This window comes from Chiroxiphia lanceolata, chromosome 1, assembly GCF_009829145.1.
Source record: "Chiroxiphia lanceolata isolate bChiLan1 chromosome 1, bChiLan1.pri, whole genome shotgun sequence".
NCBI lineage: Eukaryota > Metazoa > Chordata > Aves > Passeriformes > Pipridae > Chiroxiphia > Chiroxiphia lanceolata.
In genome coordinates, this window is record NC_045637.1 from 49,399,602 (window position 1) to 49,422,413 (window position 22,812).

The 22,812-nt window shown below is 35.7% G+C and overlaps 1 protein-coding gene across 5 annotated transcripts in view; it reads left to right on the forward strand.

Annotated features, from left to right (window-relative positions):
- ROCK1 (Rho associated coiled-coil containing protein kinase 1) overlaps nucleotides 1-22,812 on the forward strand; it is an 86,923-nt gene that overhangs the window by 53,645 nt on the left and 10,466 nt on the right. For 3 of the 5 annotated variants that reach the window (XM_032682205.1, XM_032682213.1, XM_032682218.1), the window contains 12 exons: nucleotides 256-362; nucleotides 1,472-1,622; nucleotides 2,501-2,661; nucleotides 3,540-3,724; nucleotides 4,399-4,468; nucleotides 5,898-5,992; nucleotides 7,246-7,411; nucleotides 8,878-8,971; nucleotides 11,754-11,842; nucleotides 12,174-12,362; nucleotides 12,890-13,055; nucleotides 20,034-20,104. In XM_032682205.1, coding sequence (XP_032538096.1) covers nucleotides 256-362; nucleotides 1,472-1,622; nucleotides 2,501-2,661; nucleotides 3,540-3,724; nucleotides 4,399-4,468; nucleotides 5,898-5,992; nucleotides 7,246-7,411; nucleotides 8,878-8,971; nucleotides 11,754-11,842; nucleotides 12,174-12,362; nucleotides 12,890-13,055; nucleotides 20,034-20,104 — 1,544 coding nt within the window. Of the gene's footprint in view, nucleotides 1-255; nucleotides 363-1,471; nucleotides 1,623-2,500; nucleotides 2,662-3,539; nucleotides 3,725-4,398; nucleotides 4,469-5,897; nucleotides 5,993-7,245; nucleotides 7,412-8,877; nucleotides 8,972-11,753; nucleotides 11,843-12,173; nucleotides 12,363-12,889; nucleotides 13,056-19,476; nucleotides 19,526-20,033; nucleotides 20,105-22,812 lie in introns of all 5 variants that reach the window. The other 2 variants (XR_004355945.1, XR_004355946.1) reach the window with 2 other exon arrangements.

Below are 22,812 nucleotides of genomic sequence, written 5' to 3' on the forward strand. Positions count from 1 at the left end.
TTTTGCATATTAGATATGGGAAATGATGGAAGGCAGGTACCAATTTTTGCATGTGATTGGTTTTTGTGAATTGTTACTGATGGCATGCATAGAGTGGCTGAAAAGGTCAATTTCCTCTACAATGTACAGCCTTTGCATGGCTGAAAATTTTGAAGCTGTAAATATTTTATGGGCCCAGAAATCAATAAAGGTTGAAAAGCCAATTTATCTAAGTCAAGTAACTAATATTGAGTGGTATTTAATTTCTTGTGGCAGTTCGGATTACAACTTTACAAGAAGAAGTAAAAAACATTAAAAACAATCTCGAAAGAGTGGAAACGGAAAGAAAACAAGCACAGGATATGCTTAATCATTCAGAAAAGGTATGGTAAAATGGTGTTGAGACTAATGTTCTTTGTCAACTTTTGACTATATTTTCACGTGGTATTTATTGAGGTTTCCAATTCATGTGTTATTCCTCTAAATTAGCCTTATGTTAAAATTATTAACTAAATAGTGCTAATTTACAATCTCATGAGGATGGTCTCACAAGTCTTCAGGTAGTTCTTACTTGTAGCATTGGGCATAAAAATGTCGTTTGTCGTTCGCTATCACTTATTCAAAGATCCAGCCCTTCTGCTGCTAGCAAGGAATTTTTTCTGCCTGCCTAACTATTGTTACAGAGAGTTGCCTGTGAAACTCTATGAACTTTAGAAAAGCTGAAATTTAAATTTCTGCTTTTACTGGATTTTAATTTGATTGTAACAGTGCCAGGCCTTTTGATCAACTTTGGAGCTGAAGCATTTCGATTTTTCTGTCCATCCTTCCTTCTGAATGGTAGCAGCATGTTCCCCTAATGTCTCTGATCCCCTCCATAAGATGGAGAAACAAGTAAAGAAGAGTAAAAGGAATCCTACACCCTTTCTCCAGACAGACTATGTAGTTAACTCTGTGTTTTAAAGTCAGGTAAAACCTTGCTGTGCTGTGCAGTTTATGCAAATAAACCAGAGAGATGTGACTATCTATGAGGGAAGGGGCAAGCAATTCTAATTGATGTTACATGAAGCAGCTATTCAAAGGCAAGTCCCTGTCTCTTAAAGCTCGTTTCCAGTGCTTGTTTTGTGAGTTGCTGTTAATGGCCAGCAGTTCCAGCAATGAAATAACAGAATGGTATCCAGGTAACAATAAATCAGATTCCTGTGTGCACTAGCATTTTCAGTGCATTAGTTGTATGTTTCGAATTTAAATGACTACTTACTATTCAAATGGAGAAATTTCCATTATGTTACAAATTTATAGACTACTGAAAAAAGTTAATGATGTTTTCTCCAGAGCACTGTGTACAGGTTTTATCTATTACCATTTTTTATTAAGCATGGAAAATAACATCGATAATTTCTTGATAACTAAAACTTAACACTAAAGAAGAGAATAAAGGAAATGTGATTCCCTCAGGTATTATAGAAATCTTACAACTTTTTTTTATCCTTAGGAAAAGAATAATTTAGAGATAGATTTGAACTACAAGCTCAAATCATTACAAGACAGATTGGAACAGGAGGTCAATGAGCACAAAGTGACTAAAGCTCGGTTAACTGACAAACATCAGTCAATAGAGGAGGCAAGATCAGTTGCAATGTGTGGTAAGTGTTTCTTGCAAGTCTCAGGTAAATACATATTGAAAGTTATTTTTATTATGACACCTCAAAACACACTGTCTTAAAATGTAGTACTCTTACACAAACCTTTAATCCCTTGTGTAAAGAAAATGCGTATTGAAATCTTAAAACACGAAAACTACGCATTTAAAATTATTTTCTCTAGTATGGTACTTATTCCATAAAAATTGCATTGTTTCTTAATGTTTTGTATATCTTACTGCATTTGCAGTTCGAAGCCTTCCTTGGCTTCTAAAATGCTATTGATTCTTGAAATTCTGGCTAATGCTAAACAGAATTGAAAGAATGCATTATCAAGACAGATGTCTTAGAGCAGTCATTCCTGTGTAACTGCATTAAAAATATCAGTATTAGGCTTGTCTGAAGTGAAGTGTGAAGTTTCTTTTAGAGATGCATGTCCATGAATCTTGATCTCTTAGTTAAATATGTCAGGTTTTCTCTGTGAAGGTCATCAGTACCTAAATGTGACTTTTCAGAGAACTAACACAAATGGTAGCATTTCTTTTCTTTTGCTCTACTATCCATTCATGATAATGAAACTTTGCTTTTACTTCATAATGATTACTTCATGAGTCTGCATTCTTTTATTTATAGTTCAGTTGTCATGATAACATTCCAGTGCTTTGATTGCAGATTGGAATTATATTTCTTTTTTAGTGTCCCTTGTAATAATACCAGGAACTTTGTACTCAGTAATCAGTCCATCTAATAGCAAAAGAGCTTAAATAGCTGAACAAAAGTGCCTGAAAAATATTAGGATATTTAAGACTGTGTTTGCAAAAGCATGCCTGCAGATGCTATGTATTAATTTTTGCTGTATTTCTTTCCTTAATCTTTTTTAGAAATGGAAAAAAAGGTAAAGGAAGAACGGGCAGCAAGAGAAAAGGCAGAAAATCGAATAGTTCAAGCCGAAAAACAGTGTTCCATGTTGGACTTTGATCTGAAGCAATCTCAGCAGAAACTGGAACACCTTCTTGAGCAAAAGGAGAGACTGGAAGATGAAGTAAGCAAAATGTTCATCCCTAACAATTTTCTATAAAGATAAGAAAATCAGGGTTGCACTCAGAAATAGAAAAGTAAATTCACTTAAACTGAGCTCCTTTTATAATACGCCTCTCAGTAGAATTGAAGATTGTTGTTGGCCTAAATAGGGTTAGGTACTTTATACTTGTTTCTTAGCTCTTGCATGCCTTACATATTTGAGCCCTCAATTTAATATAAAGCCATTTTTTGTGTTTTCTCTTTTTTAAAAGAAAAATCTTACTTGTGAATTTGACTGTGTAGTCTGATTGGTTTGGATGGTTTGCAGATCTGAGTCTGTATTCTCTAGAGAAGGTTTTGTTCAAGGAATTGCAATTAGAATATTGGGGGTGAAGACTAGGTTCTAAGAATAATAGTTTCGTTCTTGCATTTTCATGACAGGACACTGGGAATGAAGGTTTTAACACCTTTCTTGCAGGTCATAACTCATGTAAATTAGTTTTTATATAGCTGGTAGGCTGCAGTTTTTTTCTAGGATGAGAAGTTTTTAAGATGTGAAATCCACAGATTGGTTTGCAGGACCTTTCAGCAGATGATTTGGGTTTCTTCCATTGTTGCATTTAAGATAAGATAAAACAAATTTGGGACTTTGAAATAAGCTAAGTATGGGAAAGCTTTATCATCATGCATCGTCGTAACTGTACTTCCTATAAGGGCAGCAGCTTTGTGTAAGATTATTGCACTGAAGTGTTTGGAGATTTAGGAGTATTTTTTTGTACAGTACACTGTAGCATCTAGTCAATGGTGTTTAATATAAAATAATCCAGATATGAAACATGTTCAACCACATGCAACTGGTTATTTAGCAAGCACTCCTAAATTGATATATGTCTCATTTAGGTAAAGAATCTGACATTTAAGCTAGAACAGGAGACAAATAAGCGAATAATGGCACAGAATGAATTAAAGGCACAAGCTTTTGAAGCTGATAACTTAAAGAGTTCTGAGAAGCAGCTGAAACAGGAAATCAATACGTTGTTGGAAGCAAAGAGGTTACTGGAATTCGAATCGGCTCAGCTTACTAAGTAAGTAAAAATCTGAAGTAAAATGGAAAAAATCGCTTAATTATACATGTACTGTTTTGCCTGTTCCTGTTACTGAATAAAGTTATCTGGTGCATAGGCATTTTTTCCTAAACTAAAAGAGTATTTTTAGCTGCATGTTGTGATTTCTGTATGTAGCCTTCAGTGTTGGAATAGTTTTGTTATGAGCTATGATGCAGACCAGTTCTTGACTCATCTTTCTATGTCAGCACATACATATGCCATATATATATGCCACTTTTATTTGAGTGACTGTGATACTACTTACTAAATCATATGGGATTCTTACATTTAGTATATGGGAGTCAATAGCTTTTTTCCCCTTTAATTACCTGATTAATTTTCTTAACATTTCTTAAACTGACTGAAGACATTTTTCATTAATTAGGGTTCTATTACATATTCCTTCAGCTGGCTTAACATTTGTCCATTTAGACGACTTCTCATCTTCTAAATTACATACTGAGATGATCGTCAGTTTAGAAAAAGAAATGTAATTAAATCAGAATTTTAGGATGCAGCAAACTGTTAGTTTTCTTGAAATAATATGTGTGCAAATATAAGATTGTCATAGGATGCTGTTCTACTTAGAAATTGTCTTTGTCTTTTGTTAGTAGCTGACTTCTTACATGTTTTCCATTTTTATTTCTTCAAAGGCAGTACAGAGGAAATGAATGTCAAATGCGTGAGCTTCAGGATCAGCTTGAAGCTGAGCAGTATTTTTCGGTAAGACTTGCCAAGAATTATGTATGCTACATTTTGACATAAAATCATTTAACAGTGCATAGTTAATAGATACTAAAATTTTTTAAACGTAAATAACAGCCTGGCATAAATCAGCAATGCAGAAAATCCTGCTTGAAATACAAACAATGAAAAAATGTTAGAGAATGTTAGATAGTGTATCTAAAACATTGCTTTGTGCTTGTTTGTCAAAACTTTTATATTACATTGAATTACTCTTATCTGAAGTATTCATCAGAGTAGTTCCTATATCGAGGTTGGAAAAGAGATACTTTTCTGACATAATGGCAAACTTTACAGAGAGTTCAAAATTTCCATACTTACTGGAAAATAATGCATGCTGTTGATCTGCCTTAAGCATATTTAAGAACCATAGATCCAGTAGCATTCTGCATCTTCTAAAAAGATGCCTTCTCTGCACCTGAATCTCTGCACTTGAAGAACCTTATTGTTGGGTACTTCAGGTAGCCAAAATGTCTATTTCATAGATGTAGTTTGATCTGTTTCCTTTCTGTGAAAAGAAACAATAGCATGAGATTCTCTGTAACACTTGAACTTCAGATGCATTTGTGAATATGGACAGTCTCATTTCAGTTTGGGAATTACTTTCAAATTCAGTTCTTCCTTCGAGGGGCAATAAAAATTTTTATATTTGCTAAACTGCATATGATTGTCATTTCATTATGTGTTACAGGGGGTTTTTTGTGCATTTTTTCATGACATAAGTAGATCCAGAACATTGTATTTAATTCTCAGTTTTCCCTTTTTTCACTAGCATGTAGTTTAAATGAGACATTCATAATTCAGCCTGAATATTCAGCAAAAGTAGCTTACTGTAGAAGACCAAATTTTAACTTTCAGAATTCTGAGTGGTGTTAATAACAATACAGTAATTAAGAACAGAAGTAATTCACGGAAGTCATTCACATAAATCAGGCCTCAGTTGAATCACTGCACACAAAGTGTGCACACAAAAAACTTTAAGAGAAAAGATACATGGACACAAAGAGAATACAACAGGTGAAAGCACAGGTCAATAGCAGGCTTATTTGACTAATGTTTTGAGACAGTGATGCTACAAGAGCATGCAGTTTTTGTCCTATTGTCTCTCAGAGACTTTCTCTGCTGTGTCCTAGTGCCTTCCTTCACTATTGCAAGCACAGTGCAAAGTGTTTGTGCATCCGTGTAGGAAAATAGACTAGATAAATGAAAACTAACCTGGTCACATCAGTTCCCTACCCAAGGGAAACGGGAAAAGCATCTCAGACAGGTAGGAAGGAGGAAATTTCATTAAAGACAGTATTGGCATGTGTTGTGGTTTGGCAGATTCAAACTAACTAGTCTGAAAACAAAGGAAACTTTCAGTATGGAATTTGAATAATGATTCTTTTTTTAATGCTTTCTTTTACAGACACTTTACAAAACTCAGGTTAAGGAACTGAAAGAGGAAATTGATGAAAAGAATAAAGAAACGCAAAGAAAAATGCAGGAGTTGCAAAACGAAAAGTATGTTTATTGTGTTTCTCAAATACACATAAGTTTTTCTGTGTAGTATCATCTCACTCATGAAGATTTCGATTCAGATTTAAGATGTTTTAATTCCTTCAGGAAAAGACAGGTCTTAAAAGTGTTTCATAACATCTTGTAAGATGGCAAATACATAGGATGTTACCTATGCTGGCTCACAAAGCCAAATATGATTATTCATATTTGCTTTGGACACTGTAGTGTTTGGAAGAAGAAAGATGACTTCTCTGAGAATCCAGTAACATGCAAAAATTTGAAAAAAAATTACAATTTGTGGTAATCATCTCACTTATGTAACAACTTTTTTTATTTGATTATATTATCCTGATAATCCTGGTATATTCCTATACTCAATAAAATAATTTGAGAAAAGTTAATGAAGAGTCTTTGAATTCAAAATTTAGTATACTAGTACTATATTCTAAGCTAGCAAATAAGAAAAGTTTTTTAAGCTTGCTTTTCTGATTTCTTCATTTATATGTTTATCCTGAAGGAGATTGTAGCCTTATGCATGAAGTAGTTTCTTTCTTCTAAAGTCCGAGTCTGTTGTTCTACTTGAGCATCAGCATTGCAAAACCAGAATCTGAAGGGCAGAAGTTATGTACAGTGTTCATGGTGCATTTTGGTGGGCTAAAAAAGGAAGAAAGAAAGGATAGTGTGCTAATAAATATGATGTAGGAGAAAAATACATCAGTATGCAAAGTTGTTCAAGAGTAGTATCTAACTTAAAAAGAAAAAAATAGGGAGGGCAGAAGAGATAGGTGAGACTTGTTTTAGTCTTCTTGTTGTTTTTTTTCTTACTTATTTTTATAGACTCTTTACGTTCTGTTCCCTCACTGTTCTCTGCAATCTTTTGTTCACTGTAAACATTTCTCACTTGGATACTACTGTGGGAATTGTGATAATGGGTGAATGTGGATTAAGTACATTTTGATGGACTACTCTTTACATGTAATTTAATTTTATTTTTTATTCCTCAAAGACATGAAAATTTAGCTTGGTGTTTCATGGATGATTAAAACTTTAATGAAATCATAATAAGTTTGCTGCTGTCACTTATGTAGACCATCAAAAGATACAAGTGTACAGAGCATGATTTTGTAAGTCTTGCTTTTCTTAAGAAACTAAGATAGTGACAATTAGCTGAGCGGTATAATTTAGGTCTGATAATCTTCCTGAAAATTTGCGATGTTTTGCGTAGGAGAATGAAATCCTGATGTCTTTTTTTACAGAGAAACGCTCACTACCCAGTTGGATTTAGCTGAAACCAAAGCTGAGTCAGAACGGTTGGCACGAGCACTCCTTGAAGAACAGTACTTTGAATTGAGTCAAGAAAGCAAAAAAGCAGCATCAAGACACAGGCAAGAATTGAGTGATATGGACAGCATCATAAGAAGGGTAAACTAACTGTTATTAATGCCTATATATATCTCTTTCAGCTGGAAACATAAATTCATGGTTTTGATTTATAAAATCTTATTGTGGTCTTAAGTGATAAGTCAAGTATCTTAAGTTTTGGGCTCACTTGGAACCTTATACATTTAAGTTTCATCATGTGGACTCCCAAAGGAACATAGACTTGATTAATCTGAGGTGAAGCCAAAAGGAAAATCAAGTAAATGTCTCTAATTCAGTTATTAGGCTTTTGTACTTGCTTCCTGTCATTATTTAAATCTTGTAGATTTGTGGAGCAGTGTATTAGAGACTCCTACTGCAAAGTAACTTAGTTTTTAAAATAACCCACTTGAGAGTCTTGAGTAACCCCCAAACTGTAATTTTTGAAGGTATTTTATACCATAACTTTTGAGTGTTAGTGATTGATAAATGTGTTTAACTGAAGAGTCTCAAACAGCAAGCCGTATGTAGGATAGTCATTTTATCGTTATTGGTTTTTCCCATTTAACATCAGCTATGCACATTTTCTTAAGAATCCTGGGGGTGTAAAACTCTAGGCATAACTAGGCTCAGTTTCTCAAAGCTTTGTCTGCACTGCTATGGGTATTCCATCTCTGTGTAAAGATATTGGAACTAGTGTTTGTTTCATGTGTTTTCTATTTTAAGCTTGAAATCTCCAGAATGCCACCATTTTTTAAGAAGCATTTAGAAGATTATCTCTGTGACATCAAAGTAATACCTTCTTGCTAATATGTTTGTTGGTTTCAAATATTCTGATAATTTTTTCAGACAGCTTGTACACAATCATTTGTATAGGCTTCAAACAAAACCTTTTTCAGGAATAAAGTTATGTCTAGTTTTTAACATGTATTTGTTAGGTGATCTTAGCTGTGGGAGCTAACATATTCACGTATCTGAAGAGTCATGGGTTTCCTTTCCAGATTTTTTTTTATCAACCTATGTGCATATTTATCTACATATGCTTTGATGTAGACCAAATTTAGTTTTATTTTTCTCCTGATTTATACCTGTTTTTCATGATTTATGACAATTATTTAGTAGTAAGTGCCTTGTGTCTACTGTAACCTTTAATGCTGGAGTTGTAGCATCTGTCAGCTGCTTTTCTGTCTGGATTCAAGGGATCAGGTCTCCAGGTACTACTTCTTCCAAAGTACCACAAATTGCCACATTCAATAACTGACAATCTGAGTTGAGTTTTTAATTATATATTACAGTGTTGTCAGTTCTGCAAAGATAATTTAAAAAAAAATTATCTGGGACAGGTGTATTTTGAGCCTTCTGGTAAATCAAGAAAGCACAGAAGAATAGTTTAAAAATTCACATAGGCAGGAATGTGTTTGAAGTAAGTGGTTGGTATAGATTTAAGGGTAGTTAAAATTATACTGTTATAAATATTTTTAGGATTTATGGCAAATTCTTTATTTTAAAATGTGTTTGTTTTCATATAGCTGGAAGAAACCAATAATACATTAACCAAAGATGTTGATTTGATAACAAAGGAAAACACAGAGATCAATGAAAAATTTAAGAAACAGGAGGAAGGTATGTCATTTATGGAGTTTTAATTCATCTGTTTTGAAACACAAATGAATTTGAAGCATATGGGGAGAAATAGGAAATGGGAGAAGACATTGGTGTTTATCTTCCCTATTATTTTGGGCTTGATGATAAACAATGTAAGTAATTTTTTTAATCTTGAAAATATACCTTCTATGTAAATTGCACTTTTGTAAAAAAGGGTACAAAGGAGGACTCTGGGAACTACTGACCTGTCTGCCTCGGCTCAGTGCCTGGAAAGATCATGGAACAGATCCTCCCAACTCTGCTAAGGCACATGGAGGACAGGGAGTGACTCCATCAGTGGACAAGGGAAGGGCTACGATGTCATTTACTGGACTTCTGTAAAGCCTTTGACATGGTCCCCCACAATATCCCTCCCTTTAAATTGGAGAGATGTGGATTTGGTGGATGGACTGTTTGGTGGATGAGGAATTGGCTGGATTGTCTCATCCACAGAGTAAGGGTCAATGGCTCAGTGTCCCATTGGACATCAGTGACAAGTGGTGTCCCTCAGGGATCTGTACTGGGACCAGTACTGTTCAGTATCTTCATCCATGACACAGACAGTGGGATCGAGTGCACCCTCAGCAAGTTTACAGATGGCATCAAGCTGAGTGATGCTGTTGACACACCTGAGGCGTGGGATGCCATCCAGAGAGACCTGGACAAGCTTGAGAAATGGACCCGTGGGAATCTCATGAGTTCAACAGAGCCAAATGCGAAGTCCTGCACCTGGGTCAGGACAACCCCTAGAATCAATACAGGCTGAGGGATGAAGGGATGGAGAGCAGCCCTGCTGAGAAGGACTTGGGGGTGCTGGTGGGTGAGGAGTTGGACATGAGCCAGCAATGTGTGCTCACAACCCAGAAGGACTACTATGTCCTGAACTGCATTGTGGGCAGCATCAGAAGTGTGGTCAGCAGGCTGGGGGAGGTGATTCTGCCTCTCTCCTCCGTTCTCATGGGACCCCACCTGGAGTACTGCATCCAGCTCTGGGGTCTCCACCAAAGGAAGGACATGGACCTGTTGGAACGAGTCCACAGGAGGGCCACAAAGATGATAAGAGGGATAGAGAACCTTTTCTGTGAGGAAGGCTGAGAGTTGGGCTTATTCAGCCTGGAGAAGAGAAGGCTCTAGGGAGAACTTATAGCAGCCTTTCAGTGCTTAAAGGGACTTACAAGAAAGATGGGGGCAAACTTTTTAGCAGGGCTTGTTGCAATAGGACAAGGGATAATGGTTTTAAACTAAAATAGGGTAGATTCAGACTAGATATAAGGAAGTTTTTTACAGTGAGGGTAGTGAAACACTGGAACAGGTTGCCCAAAGAAGTGGTGGATGTCCCATCCCTGGAAACCATCAAGTTCAGGCTGGACAAGCCTCAGAGCAGCTTGATCTAGATGAAAATACCCCTACATATTGCCAAAGGGTTGAACTAGATGACCTTTAAGGTCCCTTCCAACCTAAACCATTCTATGTTTCTAAATTGTCACTCTGTACTATATTGTTTCCATTTTCATATACTGTCTTTATTGTTGAAAATAATTAAAACCTCAGCTGTACCAGGTAGGAAAAAGTGAGTTTCTGCTCATACTACCTTGCTCACTTTTTAAAACAACTTAGTGCTAAGTTCCTGATGGCATAAGCAGGAATGCCTGTCCACTACAGCTCATCCATATATTGTCTGTCTAACCCCCTTCTTTCAACCTTGCCCTTGTGTGCATAAAGTTATTAAGGTAAAGTATTTTCTGCATTTCATATTGCACACAATGTATTTATTAAAATGTTTGTGTCTATCTCCAGTATTTACAGTAAAGCCGTATCAGTATTTCAATTTCCTTAAGATCTCACTTTGACACAGAATCTAAGTTGTGATGTTATGCAGATCAGTGGATGGGCATTCTATTTATATGCATTCTGACTGTATGGGAAGGTACTTTTTGCTCCCGTGGTTTTTCGTTTGAGCGAATTGGAATGCATGCTTTAATATCTGAGGACTAGAAGAGTAAAGACCTTATTGGTTCTGTTGCCAGTGTCTTTGCAAACACTATGTAGGCAGGAAGGCATACTAAAATATTTTCCCTTAGTTCTACATTTCCATAGTAGCAGTAATTGGGTGAGCAAGCATTTTCAGTATTTTTAAGTTTGTTACTTTTGAGTACTTAAAAATTGTTCTTTAACTTTGTAGTTTTGGTGGGAAATTCTTATCAGTGAACTGCCTACTTATAGATACTTCGGAAACAAATCAGCACACTGGAGATGTGATAGAAAGATTGGTAGAATTGAGTAAATGGTGTGTGAGAGGGGGTGGGGGGTATGTAACAGAATCATTCCTTGTTTAAAGAAAGCCTTTTTCCCCATGCTCTCTTCAAGGCTCATTTGAGAATCTGTACTAAATATGAGTCCAGTCATATCAGTCTTATTCTGTGTGGGTACTGAAGTAATTTTTGGTACTGCAGAGACACTTTTGATAGTGCAAACATGAAGGAAGTGGAACAACTAACTTAATCATCATCAGGAAATAAAAATACATGTATTGGCTTTAGTGTTTCATCTTGGTACCTTTCTGATATATCCTTCTAGTGATTTTCTATCATTATAGTAGCATTAAACTGGTAACCTTTATCTTTGCAAACTGTATTTTGCTCAATAAGGGACACAATGGGAAAAGGGAGGGATAAAAAGAAGATGCAATTGTAGAAGCAATTAAGTTTAGAAATATTTATCTTGTCCTAAAATGTCTCAAAGTTGAATATTATTTTAACAGATTACAAAATGAAAAAAGAGGAGGAAATCAATAATATTAGAATGCATTATGAGAAGAGCATAAACAATGAAAGAACTTTGAAGACACAGGTATAAGTTTTTATGCAATTTAATAGTAATAATTACTTTGCATAACAGAAATATTTTAGGTTTTATTGCTTTTGTGAACTCACCGTTGGTTCCTTCGAAATTAAGTTTATATTAACCATGATGTACAATATGCATTGTTGATATTTACAGTTGAAAGAATAAGTTTTGATGTTGTGTACTGTTCAGTATTACTTTGGTCATGAGTAAGGGCCGTTTATGTTGATGAAGGGTTTTTATTAGTTGAATCCTGTAACCAGAGGAACTAAGAAGTTTTGTATGAAACATGCTAGCATATATCATTTTTTCCACTGGTTCTCCTTTTTCTTAACAGGCTGTCAACAAACTGGCTGAGATAATGAATCGGAAAGATTTTAAAATAGACAGGAAAAAGGCTAACATGCAAGATTTGAGGAAGAAAGAGAAGGAAAACCGAAAGCTGCAGCTAGAACTTAATCAGGAAAAAGAGAAATTCAATCAGATGGTAGTGAAATACCAAAAGGAGCTCAATGAAATGCAAGCGGTAAAATAATTAAATTTTTTTTGTCCCATTGTGGAATTGTCTCTGCAGGAAAAATGTCCAACTCCTAGTCTACTTGAAAAAAGTTCTGTTTCAGATGTTTTAGGCTACAGAATTTTAGTGAGGCAGAGAACGTGATAAGTGCTGGTTCTCATTCATTTCCCCTTTCTAAATTCTTAACTGTGGAAGTTACTGATATGTTACAGAGGCTAAAAACCTGAATACTGTTCAGCATACGAAACTGATAGCAAACTACCACTTCATTTCACTGGTAGATGGTCTCTTTTTCCTAACAAATGGTAATTTAATAGATGAATAGATGAATCTAGAATAGACTGTTTTGTGCTTGAATACATTGCTGGATCTTTGATATTTAAGTTTTTTCCTTCCAAAGCTAAACAAAAACTTCTACTATAATAGTTTATGTCAATACTATCAAAAATATCTAGATATCTGAAAAAAATAGTAAGGAGGTTTGTGTTCAGAATACTTTGGTATCCCACTAACTGTGCATGTGTATATAAATACAGCAACTAGCAGAAGAATCTACATACAGGAATGAGCTCCAGATGCAGCTGGATAGTAAAGAGAGTGACATAGAACAACTACGAAGGAAAATTGTGGATCTCCAGCAAGGAATGGATTCTACCAGTGTTGCTAGTCTCCCGACAGATGAAACGGATGGAAATATTTCAGGTAAGAGAAAAACACAGTGAATTACTTGATCTTGTGTATGCACATAGTTTTGGAAGGTATTCTTTCAAACAAGTTACTACCTTTTAAAATCTTCTGTCTGTCTTTTTCTGTATCACATCTCTGCTTCCTTTCTTTGTTTGTTCATTTTTTTTTATTTCATAGCTTAGCTGCTTATATTTAATCTTAATTTATTCTCACATCACACTTTCTACTGTATTGCTTGGCATTAGCATAATTTATATCCACTTTTTGGAAAGAGTATCTTTACATCTGCTGTTTCTTGAATACAGTGAATACAACGGGCAGTGTTCAGTGAACAGAATACAGGGCCAGCACTTCCTTAACATCGTGATTGTATTTTATATCTTGAATGCAAACTTGCCTTGGTCTTGTCTGTTCTTACAGTCATGTAGCACCACTGTGACAAGTGGCAATAATTGCTGATGTGAAAAATAATCGTAGGAATTTCCATTTATAGTTTTATGATACTCTGATTTAGCAGGTTAAACTAAGAACAAATAATACAGTGTAGCCAGCCATTTCTGTATGGTGTCAGTTCCAGGCACTATACTTTGAGACCCACTGTTACATGGGTTAGTGATGTACCTCTCCCCTTCCCCAGTGTTTAAAAAGTGTAATCAGTTTGTACTTTCACATGATCCACTTCTGTATCTCTTGATACAGGAAAATAAAATGCTTAGAGGCAATAAGCTATGTTTGACAATTTCCATATGTCAGAGCTAGGTTTATTATTTTTTTTATATGGGTAAGTATTTTTAGAATTCATTGTGAACATCTTAATAAATAAACTTGTCATATGTGCTTGTCTTACGCATTTATGGCCTGATTTCTATTGTTGAAAAATACTTTTAAACATAGAAAACCAGAATACTATTTTGTGTACTTTAAGACTTCAGTGGATGAGTAGTCAGATAAAAGTAAATAGAATCATTTCAGGTGTGTCTTTTACTGTTAATGTACTTCATGCTGCTCAAATTGCCACATTCTAGAATTTTTCCAGGGGTCTTAGAGTGATTCAAATTTCAGGTAGGTCATGAGTGTTCGTATATGTTTTTGTGTAGTTATTCCTTTCTGTGTCTGTTTTTGTGTCCTGTCTTCCCCTAGTGTATTTTTAGATTTTTATTTTTAGTTAGTATTTTAATGAATTTCATTCTAGAATAGATTTTCCTTCAGATAATGATAATAATTTTCTTCACAACTTCCATTCTGTTCAAGAAACCTTTTGCACTCTTCAGTCTGATCTGTAAAAGCCTCAGGCAATTGCCATCTTGTAAAGAGAATGTCTGGTTTTTGTCTTTTGAAAACATCTTGTAGACCAAACTTCCTTTGAGTTCTTAGATCAATTAGATTGGTTAAGGAACTTCATTTTTCCTTAGCTAGGAAACTAGGAGTTCTTGCTAGGAACTCCCTCTGGTATTTCTGAACTATCAGTACTTCTCAGGAGTTTTTCTTTTAGATACTCATTTGCAGTGTATTCCATTTAATGGAGGTAAAAAGAAATCAGAGGGGTTCTTTTCTCCCCTCAAGTTACTATTTGGAATCAAGCCTTGTGTTTTTAAGTGTCTCCTAATTGAAGAACAGTGTCATTTGTAATTTTTAATTGAAAATTTCTGAACTCTTGTAAATTGAGAGGTTTAGGGGTTTTTTTCTACAATAAAACAGACCTGATTGATTCTGCATAAAAAAGTAGTTTTGAACTTCATCACTTTCCTTCTCAGCCATTTTCAGTTAATGTCTGTTATGTATTACACGGAAAACACAAATGCATCCTTCTGGGCATAGATACCTTCCCTGTTTTCTTCTTAATGGAGGTAGTGTGTCAGTATGACCCCATTGTGTCTCAGATCTTGGAAAGACTAGGAAAAAAGCTCTTTCTTTGTCTGCCTAATTAAGGAAGGTTATTTTCAGTTTTATCTCTGGAGATGTGTAATCAGACTTCTGGCCGCATGACCTGTCGCTTCAATTTTGAGGCAGAAGTTTCAGTCTGTGCAAGAGCTTTTCAAGTCAGCTGTTCATTGTTAATTAGAACATCAGAATTAGTAGAAGTTCTTTTGGTGTTCTTTAGTGAGGGGTTTGTATCTATACTCATGACCCCTTAAACTATTTCTTTTTTACTAGCCTTTCATTTCTCGTCTTCTCTTTTTTGCCCTTTTCTTTACGCATGCCTCTGATTTTTACTGCAGTTGTGCTGCTGATGTTACTGTGTGATACAGGTAGGAAGTCTAATACATATTATTAGGACTCCTCTAGATCGTGTTCCTACATGCTGCTTGTTTTTTTGGTTTGGCTTGGTTTTGGTGTTTTTTGGGTTTTTTTGAGTGAGTTGATCAGGATCTGAATAAGAAGCAGTTTAGTAATTAAAGGAGATTAAGTGACATTAGGACAGTTAAATTTCACACACTTGTCAAAGAGCCAAGCAGAGCACAGAAAGGAGTGCAGTAGTGTTATAAGGACAAAAACCAGCCAGACTTTAAAGTAGATAGAAATAGCCCGTGCCACAGAAAGAGGACATTATCCAGTGCACAGTTATTTTCCTGCAAACCAAGTAATTAGTCTTTAAAACAGAAGGTGACATATCACAGTGGTTCATTTGCTACAATTTAGTTGTATGACATTGATTGTCTTCAACTATGTGCTAAGTTCCCATCACTTTCATAGCCCAAGTATAGGCATTCCTTCAGAGCACCTTAAACAGCATCTTGTTTAAGAGCTGGATGTGATGAGCAGTCAATAGGATTCTATGTCTGTTGCACCAGTTCTTAAAGCAAAGACATTCCTAAAAAAAATATAAAGCAAATAAATTGTCAAATTTCAAAATAAGTAATTATAGTATGATTTATTCAGTTTCCTGTCACAGCAAAAGCATCACCAGGGGAAAAAAATGAAGACACAAAATAATGTGAACATGTATAAAAGAATGATTCCATAGTCTCAATTCTGGCAGTGGGCAGGCAGTCTCTGGTTTAATAGAAGAAAAAAATTGGTATGAAATGGTGTGATAGTAAAGTTATTGGAATTCCAGAGAGACCCTGGCTCTTTGGCATTTTCTGCTGTCCTGCATGGCAGAGAGGTTCATGTCTTGTCTAATTGGGGAGTTTAGGTTACCAGCCACCAGAGAGGCTACAAAAGTAGAATTCACAATTTATAGGAAGAGCCTCTTGTAAACTTTTGGGGTAGAAAGATTTGAATAAACTCAAGGTGATACTAAAATGAATTTTTAATACTCAGAAAATTTTAAGGAAAAAATTGTCTGTTTAGAGGAAGATACAGAGAAATCACATGGTAACACACCTTTTACAGCTGCATTTCACTTGGAGGTGGTTTCTGTCTGTCATTGAGCTAAATACTTCTCAAGTTCTGGTAGCTCCCAGGGCAGTTTATGCTCTCCCAAGGTAGGGATTGGCCCCTTTAGACCATCCAGGCTGTTCTCAGGCTTTTGCTTACTTAGGTGGAAAAATCACGACATGGAGGAAGGTTTTCCTTGTACTCAGTTCTAGGCATGTTTGGTAACTCTCACTCCTGATTATTGATTCAGATAGCAGCCCATATTTCAGCTGATATCTCCAATGTTAACAGTCCTTGCTGAAACAGCTGAGATATTTGCTTTTTAATGATGCCTTTGGAATGCCTCTTCCTCCTAGCTGGACTTAGGAAGTCTTAATACTTGCATGACTGTAAACAGAATTCTTCTTTGTCAAGACAGAACATAATCAGGAACTTAAGCTTTTTTTTCTCCTAGCTGTTATAGGGCACTTAACCTGTTGTGAATTGCTTCTTTTCATCTGATTGGCAAGATAATTTGAGCAATTGAGCTGACCTACGGGTTTAACTGCAGCACATAATATTTTACAGCATGTGTTATAAATCATGTTTTGTGCAAAGATAGGAGGGAATAATAAACACGGAGCATTTAAGCCAACAGTTTTATTGCAATATGGACTGAGCTAGGACTTTCTGAAGTACCTGCAAGTAGCCATCACCTGAATAAACTTCAAGGCAAGATCCAGTTGGCAGTCCTTGGTGAGATACACATGAAATTATAGTAAGACAGTCTGAGGAAGGAAATAATCAAGTGGGAAGAGTGGACTGGAAAGAATTAGCAAGGTAGTATCTCCATGTTTTTGTTGACTGTGGAAGAGCCTTGAGGAGTAGGAATTCCTGAGCATTGGAAAGAGGTGCTCTGCCGCTTGTGAAAGCGCCTGTGCTACTTAGCTCCAGAACAACAAAACATCTCGTAAATCAGTACAGCCATGGTTGTCTTGTGTAATTTTATTGAAGTCTTACTGTTAGAACTCACTGTTATCATACTGAATCCCTATGAATCCTGGCAGTATGAAACTAACCATGAAGATGTTTAGAATGAAAATCTCAATTTAAAATGTATTCAGAGATAACTATAAGATCTGTAGCCTTTATGGAATTCTTTCTTCATATCCTATTCAGATCCAGCTAGCCGTAAGATATTTTTGAGGCCTAAGCCATCAGATATTTTTGAGGCCTATCTTAGATTTTCTGGACTGCAAATAAAGTATCAATTCTGTGATTCTTTCCAAAATACAGGGATGTTTTCAGGCAATAGTTTTGAGCCTATTTTTAAAGACAGGAATGGAAGAATCTTTTTCATAGTCTAGATAGCCCATGTTTTCTTAATTACTTAATCAGAACACTCATAAATATTATTCTTCTGGATCAAATATTTGTGAAATGGCCAGATGAGCATTTGCAGTTGTGCTAGCTAACTCGTCGAGGGAAATTAAAATGCACTATAAATATTACTTGGAAGAAACCTTTGTGGCAAGGTTGGAACGAAAGAGCTCATCTACCCTTTTAAGAGTACATTTGGTTCCAGACGAATGTTAGCTTTGTTGAAAAGGAGTGTGTTCAGAGACTTATTTCCAACTGCAAGATGTTATTCACAGCTCAGAAATCATCTCTCATTCAAACAGAATTTGCTTACTGAAATAGATTTGTAGTAGACAGAAAAGAATGTCAACTGATTCATTTGAAATACCTCAGTCACTTCCTACTTCTTTTGAAATTGTTTTCAGAATGTGCTGAAATAGAAGTGAACTTAGAACAACTCCTGCTCATACTGTCCCTATAAGCATCTTTTAAAATGTGTTGTTATTGGATCTTTCCAGATTTTCATATGCTGCAATTTATACAGATGCATACATATTCTCTTTGAACAACAGTCATCCTTCCTGTATTCCTTCTGAACTGCAGTCGTCCATAGTATGTTCTTTATTAGCAATTAATCCCTTCATTTTGCAAGGGAGGACTTGAGTTTTAGGGTCTTTCTGTAATTTCTAAAAATGGAAGACTCTTCTCCTGGTGTAAGAATCAAGGTGTTCAAAAAAAGGCAAGCATTGTCAATGATACCTGTAGACATGAAGGAAATAGGTTTCCTTTTCTACAGCTACTGTATGAAGAAGAGGGGAGGGGTTGAGGGCAAACCCCCCAAACCGCATTTTTCTTATGGAGATAGGAGAAGCAGGAAAGTGCAAATTTCCTTCATTTTTCTGGGATATTCTCTTACTGAAATGAGTTCTACTATCATGGCTTTCTTCTGATTGATTTCAGTGGTCCCACAGTATTTTGAGACTATTCTGTGTGGAGGAATGTTAGGAAACGATTCTATGTTTCTAAGTGTAGTCATCTTCTAAATATTGTGTGCTGTAAGGCTAATATGGGAGAGTCTTTTTCATGCCTGATTTTAATACCTTACTAGGTTGTCAGTCTCTCTGTAATTTTACAGAGCAAAGCGTATGGACAATAACTTTGATATTTGGGTGTATTTTCGGAGCTTGCTGCAATATACCTCACAAAGAGTTATTCCTGAAGGATAAAAGGGACCAGTAGCTCCTTCTTACATAAGTATTTGTGGAGAATAGTTCAGAAAACTTTAACTTAATGTTTTAGAAGTTTTCAGTGCTACCAGTTAAGTTTATTATGAAGAATACATACATTAGCTATTGGCTCTGTTTCTGTTTTCTGACACTTTTTTTTTCAAATCACATTTTTACAATAATTTAAAAAAAAATTCTCAATTGTGAAATAGATTTATGGACTGAAATTTTGATTACTTCATTCTAACATTTCCAAAATTGTGGGACTTTACTGTATCATTTCAGGTTAATGGAATAATGATAGCTTCTCACTATCATTGTCTGGTTTCATAATTTTAAATTTTAGAAACTACTGTTAGTTAGCTGGAAGGATTTTTTAAATCTACCATTCACATTAGGCAGAATGCCAATTTTCTTGCAGCCCTTCTTTGTATCATTGCTAAATTATTTCAGTAGTTTTGTGGTGGGAACACACATTATTACATTGCTCTTTGGAGAATTTTTCACTGAAAATTTGAATAAAATGCTTGTCTCTTATTCTTTGTATCTAGTTGATTCTTCCTGCATTCCTTATTTAATTATCTCCTATGCTTATCTTCTGTGAGTAATGGGGACACCCTTGTAGCTTTGCCTGCTCTTGTGCTCTCTCTCCCTTTTTTGTTTCACGTGGAAAATATGGATCTGATTTGTTTTACTTCCTGCATCTTCCTGCTGATTATTTTCATATAGCCCCTCTGAATGTTAAATTATGTTTATATTGAAAAATCTCTTAATTTAAACTGTAACATATTTTCAAAGCAAAGCGTTTCCTGCCTGGCTCTTTGCAAACTATTTACATACAGTGTTAGATGTTGGCATCAAGGAGAACAGCTTTACTTTTATTGTGCAGTAACTGTGTAATCAGATGTTGGCTTGTGATGAAGCATGAATTAAATGCTTATATCTTCATTTTATTTAGCTGTGCTTTTTATTCTGCTTTGCTGAATAGGTAATTGCCTATTACTGCATGTAGTACATCTTCCTTTCTCGTAATAGTTTGCTTTTGTGTTATCCTGCTTTATTGTTATAAATACGTGAAATTATTAAATATGCATTTTTTAAAAACCAGAATCAAGACTTGAAGGTTGGCTTTCAGTACCAAACAAAGGAAATATAAAGCGGCATGGCTGGAAGAAACAGGTACAAATGTCTTTTTTTTTTTTTTTTTCTTTTCTTCCTCAATTGGAAAAGTTTTTAGGCATGCCCTGAATTGGTTTTACTACTCATATTTAAGAACCAAACAAAATAATTAAGAGTAACTTAGTGTGTATAAAAAAAGGAAACAAGAAAATTCAAGTTCAGTTTGAAATCTTTAGTAATGACTTTGTGCAAATTTAACGACAGGTGGGTGAGGAAATGCTTTACAATGGGCATGTTGGAACGATTAAAAATCCCATTTCTTCTTTGAGTAAGCTTCTTTATAATCCTGTTACTAAAAAAGAAGCTCCATGTGCAACTTGACAGGAGAGAGTAGGGAATACTACACCTGAATGTTCTGAAGGTCATGGAAGAGTGCATCACACTATAACTTGCCACACATGATTTCCAAGGACGTTTTATCTTTCTTACCTTTAAAATGGCCAGTGTCTCTTGAAAAGAACTGGTTTACTTTCAGAAACAGGATCTCTTTGTTGGAATTCCCAATCCAAACAAAACAGTACTCTTTTGCCTCTGCAGAGGTTATGATCTGCTTCTTTGAAATGTCAGATGTTGAAACTGAGATGCTTAGAACTAGTTTCTGATTATCTTTTCTGTCTTTTCAGTTCCCCTCTGTGAACATTCTTTGGTATAATCATATGCCAAAGTGAACATGGTCACCAGAATTCTGTAAATTTTACAAGCAATTTGTACGAAGTAGTTTGTTTCCCTGCATCTTCTTAAATTCAGAGCTCACTGTTGGGAATGATTCAGTTTATTCATGACACTTTGAAAGTAACTTTCTGCTTCCCGCTAAAAGGTCTTTCTCAAATGCTCCTGTTTACATTCACATTCTGCAAGTGTTAGAAGTGGTTCCTACAAAATTTAAGGGAGAAGGAATTAATTCCTGTCAAAGAAGCACTTAAGTGTTTGCATTGGACCTTTAGCTGCTGAACTACTTCTTTCAAGTATTCCTATTTTCGCTTGGCTAACATGGCCTTCTTTATACAATCTACATATTTTGAGGACCAGACTATTTTTACGTCGATATCAGACTGCATTGATTTGTCTGTAAGTTAAACCCACCACTTGTTATGGCTTGCAGAGAGTGAGTGTTAAGATCTACCTTATTTCAGCTAATGGATGCTTAAGGTATTCTCCCAGCCCCTCAGATGAGAGGCAATGTGAACAAGTGCCATTTTGAAAATGCTTGGTTACCACAGTTTGGAATCTGGGGTTTCTTATAGATACCTCAAATTCTGTTCTCTCTCTGTTTCACTTTGTCTCCTTATTAGCAGAAGTGCAGGAAACCTAGAGGATGAGGTTAGAATGTTCTTGATGCCATATTTGATTCAAATGCCATTAGTATTTGAATGTTCTTCAGGTGTCTCACGAAACACACCTGTTTGTAAATTTATTCCACAACTTGTTCTGTTTGATAGCTAAGGCTGCTTGACTCCTCTTGTTCCTGAATTGATTTTCTGTCAGACTTTTGGCAGTGTCCACAAGCAGAAGTGACTGTGCCTAGGCACATATCATATAGCTTTGTTCTGTTCTGGATTATTTAAAATACTGCATCATTTTCCTGTCAGAATACCTCCAGCAGCCTTTTATGGTTGTTTTTTATAAGTGGAGATTATTCTTGCATCCTCTGATGATTGAAATGTTAAAACTCCTGATAAATGCAGCTTCTCCAGTGAAAGACTATATCTGAGCTTCTTTGGGCATGGCCAGTGTAGGCATATTTACTTTCAAGGTATTTTATGCAGTTACTCCATTCATACTTTCCTAGTTCGAGTAATACGTACACTTTGAAGGAATTTGAGCTACAGATGGATGCTTCTGTCATGAGTCATACTAATAAGATTCCTTAAACTACCTGAGGCTCAAATCAGTGGCACATAGTAGTGAGGAGCCATGCTGATTTACATGTGTCTTGTTGGCTGAACTGTACTGCAGCTGAAACAAGCTGGTGTGGAGTCAGCCTCCTCAGGTGCTCCTGTTCCAAATTCTCCTGCAATTTCAGTTTTGGGCTTGGTGGGAGGTATGCAGCCTCAAATATAAGCATGCCCAGATTAACTTAAATGGAAAGCAAAATTGCATTAGCACTGCAATTGGGTTGATGCCGGAGTTGTTACAACTTGAGCTGCTGCATTTCTGACTCAAATATCGGTAGCACTGATGGTTTTGCCCTGTGCCCTCTGAGTCATTTAGCTTGAGTTAGAAAAGAGTGAGTGTGGAAAACTTATTTGAGAATAAACACTTGAGTTATACCTCAAGCTAACGCTAAAATGTGTTAGCCATGCTTTTATCTGGAGCTTCATTTTATCCCGAGTGGAGGTGATAAAATATCCTTCCAAAACCACTGTAGAACAGAACTACTGTCAGAAGATTTTTTTATATATGTTCACAACAGGATATCGAGGCTGTTGTACATAACTTTTCTTTTGTGAGGTTAAATTGTTCTTTCACCAAGAATTGTATGTAGTGTGATAATTGAATTCCCTTGCAATCAGAATTTGCATCTGTGATAGTTGTCATCTTAAGTTCTTGGTCTTGTCTGTGAAAGGCAGAGATGCACACTTTAAAACCAAAAAAAGCATTAGCTTTCTGTTGAAGTAGATAAAGGAATTGAAGCAGTCTTCAGTGGGAAAAATCATTAGAGGCTCACACTATTACAACTTAGTACCTACTCAAGTTGATCAGGCTTT